The sequence below is a fragment of the Serinus canaria genome, chromosome 27 (genome assembly GCF_022539315.1).
Source record: "Serinus canaria isolate serCan28SL12 chromosome 27, serCan2020, whole genome shotgun sequence".
In the NCBI taxonomy this organism is placed as follows: domain Eukaryota; kingdom Metazoa; phylum Chordata; class Aves; order Passeriformes; family Fringillidae; genus Serinus; species Serinus canaria.
In genome coordinates this window covers 1,238,336-1,256,118 of record NC_066340.1, presented here as the reverse complement: position 1 = coordinate 1,256,118, position 17,783 = coordinate 1,238,336, and the positions used below count along the sequence as shown (strand labels likewise).

Genomic DNA, 17,783 nt, shown 5'->3' with positions numbered 1-17,783 from the left:
ATTTCTACACACACACCTCTGTGCCCATCTGGGCAGACTCCTGACCACGACAGGAGTTGATACAGGCACAGAGAGCAGATTAAAGCTGCAGGAGCTGAACTGGCAGAGCTATTAATTTTTCACCAAAAAAAAAAAAAAAAAAATCTTACATTAAAAATAGAAAAATCTCTGATGATAAACTCTGCAGTGGTGAAATTCAAAGCATATCATTTCACTGAGCTCCTTGATGTAGAAATCATTACTGCCACTCTGCTGTATTAAAGGTAAAAAAAAAGAGCCTGTGCTGTTGCAGTCTGGTTTAGTTTGCAATTAATGTTGACAGAACAAGTATTTATCAAGCAGCTGAAAGCCAAGGTCTGGGAAGCATTGCAGAGGCAATGTGTTACTCATGAATACTGTACCTTACTCTGGAGTAGTCTGTACATGCTTTATTGATAGCACCAAAGTCAGGTCTGTAATGAAATTTAGGTAAATGCCCTTCCAGCTGCAGCTGGAGAGCAATTTAGGAGCTGACTGCACTGGTGTGGCAGGCAGGAGCTGCACTTCAGCTCTTGCACCTCAGAAGCTTCTGGATTTTCAGTTCATGCTTAGGATAAATGCAGTTACAGATCCATCCAGAGCATTCCTAAACATTCTCAAAGAGATTTTCACAACAAGCAAAAACCTGGGGTTATTTGCTCTCCTGTGATGTGGAGCAGAGAGGGGTGTGGCTGAAGAGTCCTTGTGCACAGCCTCTCACAGTCTGCAGCAGAAGGATGCAGCTCCTGAGGATCCCCCCAGAAAGGGAAGGAGCTGCTGGCTCTGAATTGTGGAATCATAAAACCTTGGAATGGTTTGTGTTGGAAAGGCCATTCAGTCCAACCCCCTGCCTTGGGGACACTCTCCACTGTCTCAGGTTGCTCCAAACCCAGTCCAGCCTGGCCTTGGACATTTCCAGCCACAGCTGCTCTGGGAAACCTGTGCCAGAGCCTCACCACCCTGAGAGGGAAGGATGTTTTCCTGCTGTCTAATCTACACCTACTCTCTGTCAGTTTGAAGCTGTTCCCCCTTCTGTCACTTCTGTCACTCCAGACCCTTGTCCAAAGTCTCTCTGCAGCTCCCTGCTCAGTGACCTACGAGTTCTTGAGCTTGCACCAGCACACTCAGGGTGGAGCTGAACCCCTTGGCCCCACTCCAACCCCTCCCAGCCTGTGAACCTGATGAGTTACTGGGATGCCCTGAGTGTGTTACAGCAATTCCAGTTCTCATCTGGCAGAACAGGGCCGGTTCAGTCCAGCAGTTGCTGTCCCACTCGACTTCCAGCAGTGTCTGGCACCACTCAAGCTGTGTGTCCTTCTGATCTGTATGTCCTTCCTTCCCATGGACATTCCCACAGCTTAACCAGTGTCATGAGCAAATGCATTTGTCTTCTGTGATGGGAGAGCTGATATTCTCCTCCCTTTCCAAAGATGGCAGAGCCAAAGGAAGGCAGGACAACAAGCTGGGGTTACCTCAAGGTGCTCTAACCACTTTAAGGCCCTTCTGTTCCAGCTTTTTATGTTTTGTCCCTTGTGCTGGTGCTGTTTGGAGAGTTCTCACAGCACAGATGCATGGGATCAGAGGCACTCCTTGCACTATGGGTTTTCAGCACTCAGCTGAGGCATCAGAGCAGTGTTGTGATGGGCACAGTCACCATCTGGAGAGGCTTTTCCTCCACTCAGGGGAAGCATGGAGCAATGGGATCCCAGCACGGGCTGTGTGCCAGGCCAAGGTGTGGAGAGCAGCTTGACAGGCCAAAAAAAAAAGGGATTTTCTTCAATTGCTTTCTATGACCTAAGAGTGAAAGTACTGTAAGTCAATAAAAACATCTCAGCAAGCAGTTACTTGAGTTGATGGTGCCTCTATAAGCAGAGCTGCATTTTGGAATGAAGCACAACAGTTTTATGACCTGTAAATGGGCTGTGGTGCTCTCTCACCTGTCCAAACCTGGGGATCAAGTCCTGCCTCACAAGAAAAATAGTATTTGTTTTTCCAGCAGGCATATTCTTGTCCTCCCAGCACCACGAGGGCTGACAGAGCATCCCTGGGCTCTGCTCACACAAATCCATGTGTTACCAATCCAAAAGGAGGTTCATTGGCAGGGCTCAGGGGACACCTTGCCAAAAACCTGGCCAGGGCATTAGAAGTCATTCACTTTTTTTCCTGAGTTTATTTTGAGATGGATAGTATTCATCCCTGAATGGGGCTGAGCTGGTAAATCCCCACTGCTGTGAAAGCTTCTATCTTGTGTAATATTTACTAGATCTTTGGCCATCCAAGGTATTTCTTTGCTTTGCCAGACAGGGATGAGCTAATAACATTTCCTGTCCTTAAAAGCCCTTTGAAAGCCACAGTTGAGATCATATTTTATTTTCCTTGGCTGGAAGGAGTTAGATTGCTTTTAGTGCAGTCACATTTTTATGTACTTCCAGAAATGAAGTGGCTTAAAAGGACTCCCTTGGGATCAGCCAGGGGCTTAAGGAAGAATATAATTTTGTTGGTAAAACCAAAAAAACATCACACAGACCACTGAGGTCCCGGGGTGGAGTTTCTCTGCCTCCTCCTCTGCTTGCTGCATGTCCTGCTGTGGCATCCACACATGCATGGGGCATCTGCAGGAGCAGGAATTTGCTGATCTCACCCAGAAATGGTATTAAAACTTCACATTTCTGCATCTTGTGTGTTTTGTGTGTCTGTGGAGAATCATCTTCTCGCATCTCTGAGAAGATTCAGCCATGTTGAACTTGCAGCATTACAAGATGGAAATCTGTAAATGTTTAAAAATGTCGTTAAATCATCTTTAAAACAACAGAATTTATTGCCTGATTTTTATTATTTTTTGCCTTAAACAGGACTTGGTTGTAGTTCAGGTAATTAGCTGTGGTTGTCAGTCTGGTAGGGCATTGCCAGAAGCATCTTTATCACTGGAGAACGTGTTGAGAAGGAGTTTTACAGAGCAATAAAGTTGTTCCATTCCATGGGACTGTCCACAGGGTAGTGAGTGCAGGTGTCATTTAAAGGACCTTTTATTCAAAGTGTGGATATTTTAAATATGGCATTTTCCAGTGGCTTCAGGTTGGTTACAAGCTTTGCAAATGTGGTTTGCCTCTGTGAAATGACAATAAAAATCAGCTTTCATTGCATGGTACCTCTGGTGTTCCTAAATTTACATCTACTCATAGAAAATATATATAGGAAATATATTGGGGTTGGTTTTTTTGCTGATGTCTGAGGGGTTTTGAGCTGTCACTGATCACCAATAATAAAGGATGCAATTAATTGTTGGTTTACAAGTGAGAATTCAGCCAGCTCTGTTTCCCAAAGCTGGATGTGGCTGAAGGATAAAAGCACTTTTGTCTTCAAAAGCTGTTTTGTTGGTGTAATGAGAAATACTAACCTACTTTTTCTTCTGATTTTAGGAGTGGCCACACACTCCTTGCCTTCTGGTTTTCTCGACAAGAAGGAAAATTAAACAGACAGCAGACCATTGAACTGGGACATCACATTCTCAAAGCCCATATTTTTAAGGTAACAAAAATTCAGATCAAGGTTTACACCAACCTCATCCACAGCCCCAGCAGCACCCAGTCTTGTCGTGGGGTTGGTGTAAGAAGTGTGATTGCTTGAGGCTGCTGAAGCATGTAGAAGTGAGTTTAGAAAATTGGCTGTGGTACCTAAGAAATGAAACCCTCCTTCAGATGGTAAATTCAGCAGAGAGCCTCCTTACCTAAAATTGCTCTCTACCATAAGATGCTTCTTGCTCTGAAAGATGAATTCTTGTGGCAGCATCCAGGAAAAAAAATGAAATCTTTAAAAAAGAGAGGTTTTGAAGAGTCTAATGAAAATTCAATAGGAAAATCTGATTGTTGTTGAAAACTGACATTTAAGACCTGGGAAACTGGAAAGCAAACTTGGATGTGAGTACCAATATGACCCATAAACTAAATATCATTCTTCCTGCTGGCCCAGGCACCAGAAGGTGGGAATGAGAGGGTGGATTTGTAAGGTCACAGGAAATGCAGATTTTCTTCAAAGTGTTAGGACCTGTGGGTGCTTAACACTAGTAAAAACAAGGCTGTATTTTTATCTTGTCTCTGTATGAAGCTGGGGGTTGTTTTTACTGAAGGATTCACTCTGCCCCACTGTTCTGAAGGGGGAATTAGAACAGGAAGATATGAGCTAAAAAATGAGAAGTAGGGCAGGCTTTTGCCTGAATGGTAACTGGATGATAATGGTGTTGAATGTACTTTTTCTTTAAGGGGTAAATGTCACCTTTTATGTCTTGCACTAATATCTAAGTGTATATATATATTCTAATGCAACAGTTAAGATTTCTGTAGCATCTGTGATTATCTTCAGAGGGCTATTCTCAAAATATCTACCCTTTTCCTTGGTCCTGATGGTGATTCAGGCAGCCTATTTATGGGCTTGATAGTAGTATAACTATTTTAAAATTATTTTATAAAAAGGCTTTCCCTTTCCAATTTCACCATCCTGAGTTCATGAAATTTAATATTGACCTCTAGTGTCTTGTGTTGTGTCATTTCAAAAGCAGCATTTAACAGTGGCTCAAATTCCTGAGCTCTTTTCCCCCCAACACAAGCAGGTATTTTTTGTGGTTTAGCACCCTGAATTTTAAGGAAACGAGTACATGGAGCTGTTATTTATAAGAGCTTGTCTAATCTACTGCTTCTTTTGGTGCTAAAACCATTTCAAATGACAAATCTGTTGATGGCTGGGGTGATGCTGCAGATTATTTTTCACACAGGAATTCGAGGTTGCAGCCGAGTCCAGCAAGGGGCTGGGATGATGATTCCCCACAGAGGAAACAAATCCCACCTTGTGCAGAGGTTTTGTTGCAGCAGCCTCATCCCAATCCCAGGCACACAAAGCAGACCTGGGACCCTGCTGCTTTGCAGGGATGGAAGTGACCAAAAGGGGTGGAAGAGAGCAGAAATCAGGGTTTGCATCTCGAGACAGAATTAAATGTGCAGTGCAAGCTGCCTGTGCAGTTTCCATGGAATCAGCAGGCTTTCCTGGGAAATCAGGAGCAGAACAGCAGCATTCAGGGCACACTGACAGCCTGGCTCCTGCTGGAGTCACCATCCCACCCCTCTGCTCTTCATCCAGCTGTTCACTCCCATCTGTCAGCTATGGGGAAATTATTTCTCCTTCCAGGGAGAAACCTGCTCAACTGTGCTCTGCCAGTTAGGAGTGCTGGAAAATATGTCAGACCTTCAATATATTATGTATAACCTGATCATGGACACCAGCTAGAAAAGCTGGAGACAATCTGGTGCAAGATACCAGGGCATACTGCTCCAGGCTGTGGTTGAAAGTTCCAGAATTTATTTCACTGTGAGCAGATACTCTGTGCTTTATTTAAAAAGAAAAAAAAGCAGCAATCTGTGTTCCTAACATGGCATTTTGTGAGGGTGTGGAATGGATCTGGTTGCTCACACTTAAATCCTGCCTTTCCTTGACCTTGGAGATGGCTACATTACCTTTATAAGTTAATTTTCTGCAAGCTTATTAATTGACTGTGAAGGTCAGATATGGCAAATTGTCACATTATCTTGGGTGTAGTCATCATTGTCCTGAAACTCCTCTGAAGTCCAGAGACCCAGGAGGATCTGCCCAGTGTCACTGAGCAGATTTGTAAGTGTGGATCTAAGTTCCTTTCTCTTTTTCAGGGTCTGAGTAAAAAAGTTGGGGTATCTTCCTCCATCCTGCAAGGGCTTTGGATCTCCTACAGTACTGAAGGACTTTCAATGGCATTGGCATCTCTGAGAAATCTCTACACCCCAAACATAAAGGTACTGGAGGAGGAGGTGGAGGGCTGGGGGGTTCAGAATTCACACAAGAAGCTCCAGCTGTGGGCAGTGACAGTGCAGAGTATTCACTGGAGCTGTGTGCAGTGTCCTGGCCAGGCTGAGCAGCTTGCTGGGTGTTTGTCCTGAGCTGAGGAGAGGCCTTTAGTCAGCTGAGATTTTTTTTATCATGTGAGGTAGTCTGTCAGCTCCACTGCTTTGACAAAGGATCTCCTTCTCATTGCAATGAGCAAATAGTGAGTTTGTGCCTGTGCAAAATGGGATCTTTTCCTTCCCACAGATGGGGAATGCAATAACTGATGTTGGAACTTGACATGTAAAGGGCTCTGACTTAGATAGGCATGAACTCTGAGGTGACACCAAATCCAGCAGCACGTGCTCATGTGCTGGTTCAGCCACTTCTTTTGCAGTGGTAAGATGAATGTGTTGACTTAGGTGAGCCCATCTCTACAGCAGAAAGGATTTCACACAGAGATACAGGTTTGGAATTGTTTTCTCACATGGGAGGATGTTTATCCCAGGTCCTTCCCACCCAGGTGAGGTGAGCTCAGTGTCTGTCCCCTTGTCACTCTCCAGTATCAGGTGCAGGGTGCTGAGGGCAAAGGGAGCCGTGTAGTGGGACAGCCAGAGAGGAACCCTGCAGAGGAATCCCATGGGAAAGGTGCTGAGTACAGCTCTCTCCAGCTGTGTGTTTGATTCCCCATCCCCTCCACATCCCCAGATGCTGCAGCAGGGCTGGAGTGACTTTGTTCCAAAACAAAGGCTGGCAGCACCCTCCAGACCACTTCCCAGCCACTTGGGAAATGATTCAACTGCTCCAACTGCACCAAATGGGGCCATCTCTAGGCCAGATGGTTTTGCTGAGCATTTCATGTCCTTTGCTGTTTGTTTGGGGGTGTGTAGAGGCCCTGCTTTCTGCTGTGGTGTCTCTGCTGTCTCTCTAAAGCTCAGCCTAAGGCTCTCCTCCCTCATGCAGGTCAGCCGGTTGCTGATTTTAGGAGGTGCAAATGTGAATTACCGGACGGAGGTTCTGAACAACGCCCCAGTTTTGTGTGTCCAATCTCACCTGGGCTATGCAGAGATGGTGGCCTTGCTCTTGGAGTTTGGGGCCAACGTTGATGCAGCTTCTGAGAGCGGCCTGACCCCGCTGGGCTACGCGGCCGCCGCCGGGTTCCTGAGCATCGTGGTGCTGCTGTGCAAGAAACGAGCCAAGGTAAAGGAGCCTCACTGCTCAAATGTGGGGTGGCCACAGGGTTTGTGACCCCAGCTTGTGGTGAAAGTCTCTGCTTCAGCCCATGCGTTCAAAGGATGAGTTGAAGCTCTTCATATCTCGGTCTCAAGGTTGTTTATTGTATCTTATCTATAAAATTTTCCTCCTGCCAGCTGAGGTCAGCTCAGCAGGACAGCCAGAGGCACTCTGCCTGCCCCCAGGGCAGTGTTATCTTTATACACTAAAAACTACATGTACAATATTTACAATTACATCCCTGTCACCTGTGTTAGACAGTGAGCTTCTGCTCTAAACCAATCCAAAAGTGCCAACATCACCACTGAAGGTGGAGGTACAGAAGAAGAAGAAGAAGAAAGGCTGGACATGCCCAAATCCCTCCATCTTCTCCCCAAAAACCCCTACACTAAAAATCCCAAACCCCACACTTACACCCTGTGATAACTTTATTCTTACACTGTTCAAACTGCTGTGGCTTTTATCTCTCCATGTAAAGCTGGCACTTTGCTCCAGGGTTCATAATCGACCCCACTGGTGTTCTGGGCTGTGTGCCAGGGTCTCTGAGCCCCCTGCCAGGGGTCCTGGCAGCTCCAGACTCCCAGAGGGATGTCCTGAGTTCCAGCACTCAAAAGCTGATCTGAACTGCTCCACCTTTACTCAAGGCTGGGTAGGAGCTGCAGGCAGAACATGGAACCCTTGTTAGGGAGCATCCTCCAGCTGATAAAGCCAGGAGGCTGCTTTTGGTGTTGGTTTTTTCTGCTAAAATCTAGATTTTTTTCTGGGTTTAAAAGTCCCACATTGACAGCAACTCCTGGGAGTCAGTAATTGGTGTCTGGAATTCAGGTCTGAGGTAGGAGCTGCCTAGTGATGCTGCACTGGTGACCTGCATAAGGATGTTCTGGAGAAATCCTTGAACTTCACAAGGTTAAAATGGCAACACTGCTTTTCCAGCACAAAGCATTCTTTAAATATCTCCCTGAGACACATTCTCCTAAAATTTTCATCAGACTTGTCCTAGAAATATCCCCTTTGTTTAGCTTTGTGATGAGTGGAGTTTTAATTGTATATTATGAGTCAAGTCAAAATACTTTGTTGAAGAAGAAAACTATGTTGATTTTTGAAGTGGAGCCTCCTGGAAACAATTTGTGGTTTCTCTATATCTTTAATTTTAGTTCAAAAGGCAAAATATGGGTTTATGTAGTTTTGGTATGGATGTCAGGATGACTGAGGGACTGTTAAGATCTTGCTGGGTTGTGTTGTCTGTAATAATGTGGGGATGGTATGAAGGAAAAAAATAAAAAATTGCTTTTGTTGGATATTTTGAGAGAGTTTGGTGACATAAGTCCTGCCACTCATAGTTTTCCTTGACTATCCCTAACAGTACTGAGAAATACCCCAAAGCCCAGTTTGGTGTAGTTTGAAGACTGAGATATTTGCAGAAAATTGCAATACTGATTACTGAAGGAGTTGAAAAAAGAGAAATATTGATATATTATTGATGTGAATGTATTATAATATATTAAATATTTCTCATATGTATTATATAACTGCAATTTAGCACCAGGTTCCCAGAGAAGCTGTGGCTGCCCTGGATCCCTAGAAGTGTCCAGGGCCAGGTTATAGTATTTCAATGCACAAAATAATTTGAATGCTGGACTTCAGGACACAACAGAAAAAATATTTTTGTAGTCTTTGAATTTTTGAAGAAAACTGGAGAAACCTAAAAAAAAGTAATGATATTTTCCCCAAAGCAAACATTTGTGGCCAAGATAATGCCAGAGCCTGGGACATTGCTTTGGAAGTGTTTGTTTTCTGGTCATGGAAGTGATAGTTTACCAGAAAAATGCACATTTTGCACATGTGGCATTGTTTTGAAACAGGGATTGGAAACTCTGAAGAAACAAAGATGTGTCCCTCATGATTTTGTTTAATTGTATTTTTTAATCTCTTTTCAAGGTGGATCATTTGGACAAAAACGGGCAGTGTGCCCTGGTCCACGCTGCTCTCAGGGGACACTTGGAGGTGGTGAAGTTCTTGATCCAGTGTGACTGGAGCATGGCTGGCCAGCAGCAGGGAGTGTTCAAGAAGAGCCACGCAATCCAGCAGGCCCTGATTGCTGCTGCCAGCATGGGCTACACCGAGGTAGGACACCAAGGGCTGGCCTTCTCCTGCCCACCCACCAGAGAACGTCTGGAGGTGGAGTCCAGGCTACTTCTGTCCTGCCCTTCCTCCCTGTCCCACCCCAGTGTTCACAGATCCCTTGGCCAACCCTGTGGTCTGGGCAGGCATCCAGGAGAGGAAGGATAACAAGCTTTTAAGTAGTCAGAATAAACTTTTGGAATGAACTTTGAAGCAGGGATAAGATGGATGGACACACGTTGCCTACATCCAGCACGGATGGGGAGTGTGAGAATGTGTAACTTTGGACTGTGTGTCCAGGGAGAGAAGAGCCAGAGAGCTTCCTCCTGCCATCCTGACAGAGATTTATGATGGGGAAAATTATATATAGACTAATTTAGGTTGGAAGAGACCATTAAGGTCATTGAGTCCAACCACTGAGCCAGTACCAAGCCCACCACTGCCATCAGTGCTCCAAAGAGCCCCAGCAACCCACAGTTCCTGCTCCTTGCCTTAAGAATGAGTTTCTTTCCTCCCAATACCTCCTCTCAGCCTCACCTCCTCCAGGAGATGCACCCACTGCACACACCAGGTCATCTCCAACAGAGCACTCACAGGGAACTGACCCTACCAAGTCTCATCATGTGCCACCATATCAAAACACTTGGGAAGGTTTTGTTGCTTGTACAGGGCAGCAAGTTCAGTGATTAATCTCAGAATATTTCCTTGATCCCAAGGAGCCAGGCAGAGACTGTTCCCTTCCCTCTGTGTATTACAAGTAGCTCGTGTGATGGTGTCAGCAGTTCCTGTGTAACACATTCCAGTTCATGATCTGACACATATTTTCTTTTAGATTGTCTCCTACCTGCTCGATCTTCCAGAAAAAGATGAAGAGGAGGTGGAGAGAGCACAGATCAACAGCTTTGACAGCCTCTGGGGAGAGACAGGTGATTTCTGTAGAAGCCCTTCCCTTCCCTTCCCTTCCCTTCCCTTCCCTTCCCTTCCCTTCCCTTCCCTTCCCTTCCCTTCCCTTCCCTTCCCTTCCCTTCCCTTCCCTTCCCTTCCCTTCCCTTCCCTTCCCTTCCCTTCCTTCCCTTCCCTTCCCTTCCTTCCCTGCCCTTCCCTTCCCTTCCTTCCCTTCCTTCCCTTCCCTTCCCTTCCCTTCCCTTCCCTTCCCTTCCCTTCCCTTCCCTTCCCTTCCCTTCCCTTCCCTTCCCTTCCCTTCCCTTCCCGTCCCTTCCCTTCCCTTCCCTTCCCTTCCCTTCCCTTCCCTTCCCTTCCCTTCCCTTCCCTTCCCTTCCCTTCCCTTCCCTTCCTTCCCTTCCCTTCCCTTCCCTCTCAGATATTCCCAACTTTCCCTTTTCCATCTCTCTTGTCCCACACCTCTGCCCCCCAAAATGCAAAAAGCTGGACTAACCAGACATCCTGGAGTTCCTCAATCTGAGAGGGGTCCTGAGTAACTGGGGCAGTTGGGAATGTGGATTTGGGATTGACAAATCACCCACAAACTGGGGAGCCATCTCAAAGGAATATTCACTTTTACATTAAAATTGGTAGTAGGTGTGATGGGAAAATGAGCAAAAAAGGAGCCAACCACCAAAGTGAGCAGCCTTTTGTCTGCATGTAACAAATCTGGGAGTTCATATGAAACTCAAGGCTCACTTTCACATAACTGTATTCTTTATTTTCACACAAACAAATAGAGGGTTTAAATAAATTTGGAGAGAAATGCAGGTTTCTGCCTAAAAATAGCAATCTGCTCTGAAAATCTGAATCCTGGCTTGTCTGAGGTTTGGTACTTGTTGCTCATGTCTCATCTTCCACAGAGCAGAACCAAATGCCTGGCTCCATTATATCAGGCTGATATCATCCAAATGGCAGTGCCAAGTGACATCATAAGTTTAGGAATTGCTGACAGCACACTAGAGCCAGTTCCAGATGGAGCATTTCCCCCTGGGACAGAACTAACATCAAAACCCAGCAGAAAAGTGTCTGAGTCACTTCTGCTATCTCCATCAGAGTTGGAGGTGCAAAAAACATCTCCATCAAAGTGTTTGTCTTGCTGCCAGGCTGTGAAACAGATACACGTGCTGGATAGGAGCAGTTTAATGATTCCTTCTCCAGATAAAGTTGTTTTTTCTACAAGAAAACACAGCAGCAGAAACAAAAGGCACTGTGGCAGATCCCTGGTGTAGGAGGCTGTGGTTTACTGATGGAGATGGGCTCATCCACACCTGAACCTGGTCTCAGGCTCTGTTTGAGCTGTTTTGAGAAGCACAGCAAGTTGTTGTGTGGTGTTTGTGGAAGGACTTGGTTATTGCACGGTGAGTGGTCCTTCTGGAACTCCATCCTCATGGAAAAGCTGCACAATTCCTGTTCAGCAGGAATGGATCCTGCTTGCTGCTCCTTGGCTGGGCTCAGTGGACTCACCTCAGATGTGCTGGGCCATGGGAGCTCTCCAGCAGACTGTGAAACTTCAGACCAGCCCATTTTCATCCTCCTTAGTTCCTCCTGGACGAGCAAGGTCTGGCTGCTCAGTAGCACAGGAGCTTTTGAGCTTCCCTTGAGCTGGAGCTGCAGAGAACAGGCTGGAGCCACAAACCCACTCCAGTTGCTTGGACCCTGAGGAGCAGAGCAGCAGAAAGATGTGTCACTCCAGGCAGAAGGAATTGCAAAGGAAAGTAGACAAACAGTGGATCAAATCATCCTGTTTCAGTAAAGTCTTCTCCAAAGAACAAACACCAAACACTGGAGTGATTCACAATATTTTCATTGTTGCAAACATTCGTAATTTTGATGTAAAATACCTCAAATTAACCTGCAGCATTTCAAGTGCAGGCAGGTTTAGCAGTGGAACCCAGCAGCCCTGCATGCCAATCCCTCTGCTTCCTTCTATATTTGTAGCTTACGTTTAAAACCCACATGGATCTGATTATAGATTTTGTAGAATGTTCTGCTTGTGGCAGCAAAATGATTTTTCATTTAACTCTTGGTGTCTCTCAACCCCAAGAGAAGAAAATTCAGCCATAATATGGAAGAGAATTGAGAATTAATTAAATCCCCCACCATTAACAGTGTTGCAGTTGGAAACCCATCAACACCTTGTAATCAGCCAACCCACAGAAATGTACTTCAAAGCAAAAACAAGCGACATCAGTCAGAAATAGACTCCCACCTTCTGCTCCAACTCCTACCAGAAGCAGCAGAACGTGGAGCCAGTGGAGCTGTGCTGAAGTGCACAGAAAGTTAGGGAGAGGGAGGAACCAGAAAGTCTAAAATTAATACTGAAACAAGCCACTGGCAGGTCCTGAACTTGGAACTATTTTCAGATTGAATATGTGTTCTCTAACTCAACCACACTTCTGAGTTAACAGAGCACATTTTGTCAGGGAAAGAGCTCTCAGGTATTGCTTCTACCCACCTGTAATATCATGAGCATATGAAAATGAAAGATATTTTTGGGTTTGCACAAAGACCCCGGCTGGTAGGATCAGCCCTGGCCAGAAACAAAGCCCAGAAATAGTGTTCTTCTTGGAAAACAGGTGAATAAATCCACCCTTTTTTGCTTTCCAATTGTTTCCCTGGTTTCAAAGATCTACAGACTACAGTGGGATATGGAAAATAAAAGTCCTCCATCTGGATTACACTGCTCTGTGCTTGTTTGGAGAAAGAAAAGCCACAAATGTGACTGAGATCAGTGGCTGGCAGGATCTGTCAGTGCCTCCTGCTTGATCCCTCACTTGCTCCCTTGTACTCATGGTGACATGAGGCAATGACAGATTGCAGAAGGTCTTGTCAAGTACCTGAAGACCTTTATTTTCTCTGGATATTGTGCCCCTACTCAAATACATTTGGCCTCACAGCCTATGGCTTTGGCATTAGGGAAAACAGTAACAAAATCATGATCACATTTCATTGCAGCTAAACCTGAGCCTAAGTCACACCTTTAACCTCAGTCAATTTGAACCTCAGACACCCCCTGAACCTCAGTCACAAGTGCCTGTAGATTATTTTATACTTCTTGGGGTTCTCATCCCATTTCACTGTGACTTGCAGGAAACAGTAAAAGCTGATTGTCCCAAGCAGCCTCGTTCCATGACATTATGTAAACCTCTCATGGAAGAGTTGACCTTTGAGGTAACTGAAATTCCAAGAGTAGAAGCTGGACTAATCCAGCCCATTTTCTTTGTTGGTTTTTCCCGCCATGAGGTAGCTTTGACATTTCAAGCCCCATCACTTTGGTATCCAGCAGAAAGACCCATTTCCAGGTAGGGAAGCACTCCAGTGAGCACGTGGCCCTTTCCCTGACCTCTTTCCTGTCTCGTGCAGCTCTGACGGCGGCGGCGGGGCGCGGGAAGCTGGAGGTGTGCAGGCTGCTCCTGGAGCAGGGCGCCGCCGTGGCGCAGCCCAACCGCCGCGGGGTCGTGCCGCTCTTCAGCGCCGTCAGACAGGGACACTGGCAGGTCAGCGGGGTCCTCTCGCCCTCATGGGTCAGGCCATCCCTTCTGTCTTGTTGGAATAGGCATGGAGAAGACAAGCCCCAGCTCTTCTGGGGAATGGCCAGAGCAAAAAGAAGTGATGCTGGTTCTTCTATCGCCCCAAGCTCTGGCTGGCTGCAGAAAGCTTTGCTTAAGTCCTGTGTTATCATAGAATCATGGAATAGTGATCATCTAATCATCTAATTCCATCCCCCTCCTATGGACAGGGATACCTTCCACTATCCCAGGTTTCTCCAAGCCCCATCCAGCCTGGCCTTGAACAGTTCCAGAGATGGGGCAGCCACAGCTTCTCTGGTTGTCTCACCATTTGAGAAGCAAACAGGATGCTCATGACCTACCAGAACATTTTCCCTGTCCTTATACCTCCCTTCATTTTCATTATCCTTAATCATCCATCCAGCAATCCCAGAAGCCACCATGCCTGTAGGGGTGGGAGCTTTTAGAATGTGGGGTCTGTTCTGCTCTTCCTTGGCTCTGGCATCTTCTCAGCTGTGTCTCCATGTGTAACCCTGGCTTTGTGTGCTGCAGATCGTGGATCTCCTGCTCACACACGGCGCTGACGTGAACATGGCAGACAAGCAGGGCCGGACGCCGCTGATGATGGCCGCGTCCGAGGGACACCTGGGCACTGTGGAGTTCCTGCTTGCACAAGGTCAGAGCAGTGCTGGGAGGTGTTGGGGACCAGCTGTGGTGCATCCCACCACACCAGCTCCAGCTTCATCCTGAGCAGAATTTGGGCTTGGGTCAGCTCAGCATCATCCGGAGGGGCTTTCCCACAGCTTCAGAATGTTCCTGGGTGCAGTGTGGGCAACGTGAGGAAACACAGTGCTGGGGACCAGCTGTGGTGCATCCCACCACACCAGCTCCAGCTTCATCCTGAGCAGAATTTGGGCTTGGGTCAGCTCAGGCTCATCTGGAGAGGCTTTCCCATGGCTTCAGAGTGGTTCCTGGATACAGTGTGGGCAACATGAGGAAACACTGGCAATGCATTGAGGTGCTGGAGCGTGTCCAAAGAAGAAAACAGAGGTGGAGAAGGGTCTGGAACACAATAAGTGGCTGAGGGAGCTGGGAGCAGCTCAGCCAGGAGAAAAGGAGGCTCAGGGAGGACCTGAGCTCTGCACAGCTCCCTGGCAGGAGGGGGCAACCAGATGGAGGTCGGGCTCTGCTCCCAGGGAATAAGGCACTTGAGGAAAAAGCCTCAAGTTGCTCTAGGGGAGGGATGAAAGGGTTGTTCAGCCCTGGCACAGGCTGCTGAGGGCAGTTGTGGAGCTCCCATCCCTGGGGAGATTTAAAGGATCTAAAGATGTGGCACTTGGAGACATGGTTAGTGGAGGGCTTGGCAGGGCTGGTGGAGCAGTTGGATTCAATGACAGTAAAGTCTTTTCCAACCTAGATGAGTCTGTGATTCTACAGTGTCCTCCCTGAGCCAGTACCTTGCAGCCTGTGTCCCACCTTGGCATTCCTGCTTGTTCCAGATGCTGTTTGCCTCCTCCCCCCACTGACACTCCACACTGTGGTGAGAGCTCTGGCCAGAGGTTTCTGAACACACCTGGAGCTGTATTCCTCCACAAACAGTTTGTGCCAGCAGGGAGACCTCTTAGTCTGCTCTCAGCTGGGCAGCCTGTGTAGACCAGGGATGTGTCAGCTGGGATGAACGGGAACATTTAGGAAATTCACATCACTCCCACATTTGCTGAATGTTCTAGAGGCAGGGAATCTCATGCTGGGAGGTTTAGAGTTTGCCTCCAGGAGAAAAGCACTGCAGCAGCAATTCATCCCAGCTGCTGGCAGGAGCATCCCGCAGGTAGCTGCAGCTCCTCGGAGGAGCAGAGCTGATACAGATAATCTCTGCACTCTCCAGAGCCAGAGCCGTGGCTGTGCCATGGCAACAGGAGTTGTCTTCATGCCATGAAGAGGAGTGTTCACTTAAAACTGCTGTTCAGCTCTCATATCTGTATCCATATGCCGTGTGGAGCAATACTGACCCGTTGGTATGGCAGCGCCATTGCCTCATCCAAGAAAACGTCAAGTCCTCCTCTCCTAGGCTTGCAGTTGGCAGCAGTGTATCCCACAACGTTGTATTTATATTGGGTAAAGTTCAGGAAGAAATACTGCTGGAAATTGTGTACTTTTGGGTAAAGGGGAGGGGAGTGAAGAAGGGAAAATATGTGCTTTTTTAGGGTAACTGAGTTGAATTGACTTAATTCCCCATGGTGACCTGCTGAAACAGCAAAATGGTCTTCAGCTCTGACTCACCCAGGCTGGAATGGGGTTGGATTAAGTTTTAAAAAAAGCAGTTAAAAAGATGATGTCTCAGATGAGGGAAGTCAGATCTACCATGCTACTCAGATGTTTGCCAGGAAAGCCAGCAGAGGTAGGCGTGAAAAAGTTTGCAGCTTGGTGTGAATCAACTCCTTTGCCACAGTTCCCATCAGTGTATTTGAAGTTGCCACAGAGGGTGGGATCTGTGGTGGGAGAAACATTAATAAAGGAATTAATAATTATGTACAGAGCTCTCTGAAAACAAGCTGTCATTGCTGAGCAGAGGGCTTGCAACAAACAATGGAGAGCTCTGAAGTGAACTGCTGCTTGTTCTTCCAGGTGCCTCCATTTCTCTGATGGACAAAGAGGGTTTGACAGCCCTCAGCTGGGCCTGCCTGAAGGGTCACCTGCCCGTGGTGCGTTCCCTGGTGGAGAACGGAGCTGCCACGGACCACGCGGACAAGAACGGCCGCACGCCGCTGGACCTGGCGGCGTTCTACGGCGACGCTGAGGTGGTGAGTGGCCTTGGCATGCCCAGAGAAAAGGGGCACTTGCTGTAAAAGCCATAAAATCAAACAGTTCAGCTTGGTGTAGCGGTGAACACTTACAGTCCTGGCACTCCCTGTGGGAAGGTGCTTCCACAGAGGGTGATAAGAGAATCCCAGAATGGTTTCAGTTGGAAGGGAACTTACAGACCATCTCATTCCACCCTGTGCCATGGGCAGGGACACCTCCCTCTATCCCAGGTTGCTCCAAGCCCTGTCCATCCTGGCCTTGAACACTTCAAGGGATGGAGAAGCCCCAGCTTCTCTGGGCACCCTATGCCAGGGCTTCACCACCACTGCAGGGAAGGATTTCTTCCTAATATCAAAACCTTCTTTTTTCCAATTTAAAGCCATTCCCCCTTGTTCTGTCATTCCAGTTCCTTGTCCAAACTCCCTCTCCAACCTTTTTAGAGCTCCTTTAGGCACTGGAAGGGACTCTAAAGTATTCCTGGAGCCTTGCCTTTTCCAGGCTGAACAATCCCAATTCTCCCAGCCTCCTTAACAGAGGTGCTCTAGCCTTTGGAGCATCTCCATGGCCTTCTCTGGACTTGCTCCAACAGGTTGATGTCCTTCCTGTACTTGGGACCCCAGAGCTGGCTACAGCTCTCCAGTCTCACCAGAGACCAGAATGGAGTAGAGGAACAGAATCCCCTCCCTCGACCTGCTTCCCACAACGTACCCATCAGACACCGTGGAGGTGCTTTTAGCCCAGACAGTGGAGAAGAGCAAGCTTCTGCTGATCCTGCATCCCCAGTAGTGTGTGGGGGTCTCAGCCAAGAACAGAACTGATTATTGGGCTTCTCATTGCAGGTTCAGTTCCTGGTGGACCATGGGGCCATGATTGAGCACGTTGACTACAGTGGGATGCGGCCCCTCGACAGAGCAGTGGGCTGCCGCAACACCTCGGTGGTCGTCACCCTCCTGAAGAAAGGAGCAAAGATAGGTAGGAACAGGGGGACGCTGCCATCAGCTCTGTGCTCAGTCAGGACTCAAACAGTGGGGCTGGCATCCTAAAAAATACAAGTATAACCCAGAGGCAGCCTCAGGCCCAGCCGCTGCTTCACACTCGGAAAGCAGACGGCGAGTCAGGACCACTTGGTTCTCTTTCCTAAAATGGGGACTTGATTTTTTTTCCTGTCGTATTACTTAGCAAAAGTTAATCAATAAACAACTGTTTCTTTGGCAAGGTCTTTCCTCTGGTAATGCTTTTTCTATCTTTACTAGTCTGAGTTGCCAAGTGTACTCTGTCCATGCCTTGCTGTGAGCTGCTGCGTTCACTCGC

General features: G+C 47.2%; 1 protein-coding gene across 6 annotated transcripts in view; it reads left to right on the top strand.

Moving 5' to 3' along the window:
* TANC2 (tetratricopeptide repeat, ankyrin repeat and coiled-coil containing 2) overlaps nt 1-17,783 on the top strand; it is a 163,837-nt gene that overhangs the window by 135,249 nt on the left and 10,805 nt on the right. For all 6 annotated transcript variants that reach the window (XM_050985766.1, XM_050985767.1, XM_050985769.1 and 3 more), the window contains 9 exons: nt 3,438-3,546; nt 5,712-5,834; nt 6,826-7,062; nt 9,034-9,219; nt 10,049-10,142; nt 13,525-13,658; nt 14,223-14,346; nt 16,296-16,471; nt 17,312-17,444. In XM_050985766.1, coding sequence (XP_050841723.1) covers nt 3,438-3,546; nt 5,712-5,834; nt 6,826-7,062; nt 9,034-9,219; nt 10,049-10,142; nt 13,525-13,658; nt 14,223-14,346; nt 16,296-16,471; nt 17,312-17,444 — 1,316 coding nt within the window. The remainder of the gene's footprint in view (nt 1-3,437; nt 3,547-5,711; nt 5,835-6,825; nt 7,063-9,033; nt 9,220-10,048; nt 10,143-13,524; nt 13,659-14,222; nt 14,347-16,295; nt 16,472-17,311; nt 17,445-17,783) is intronic.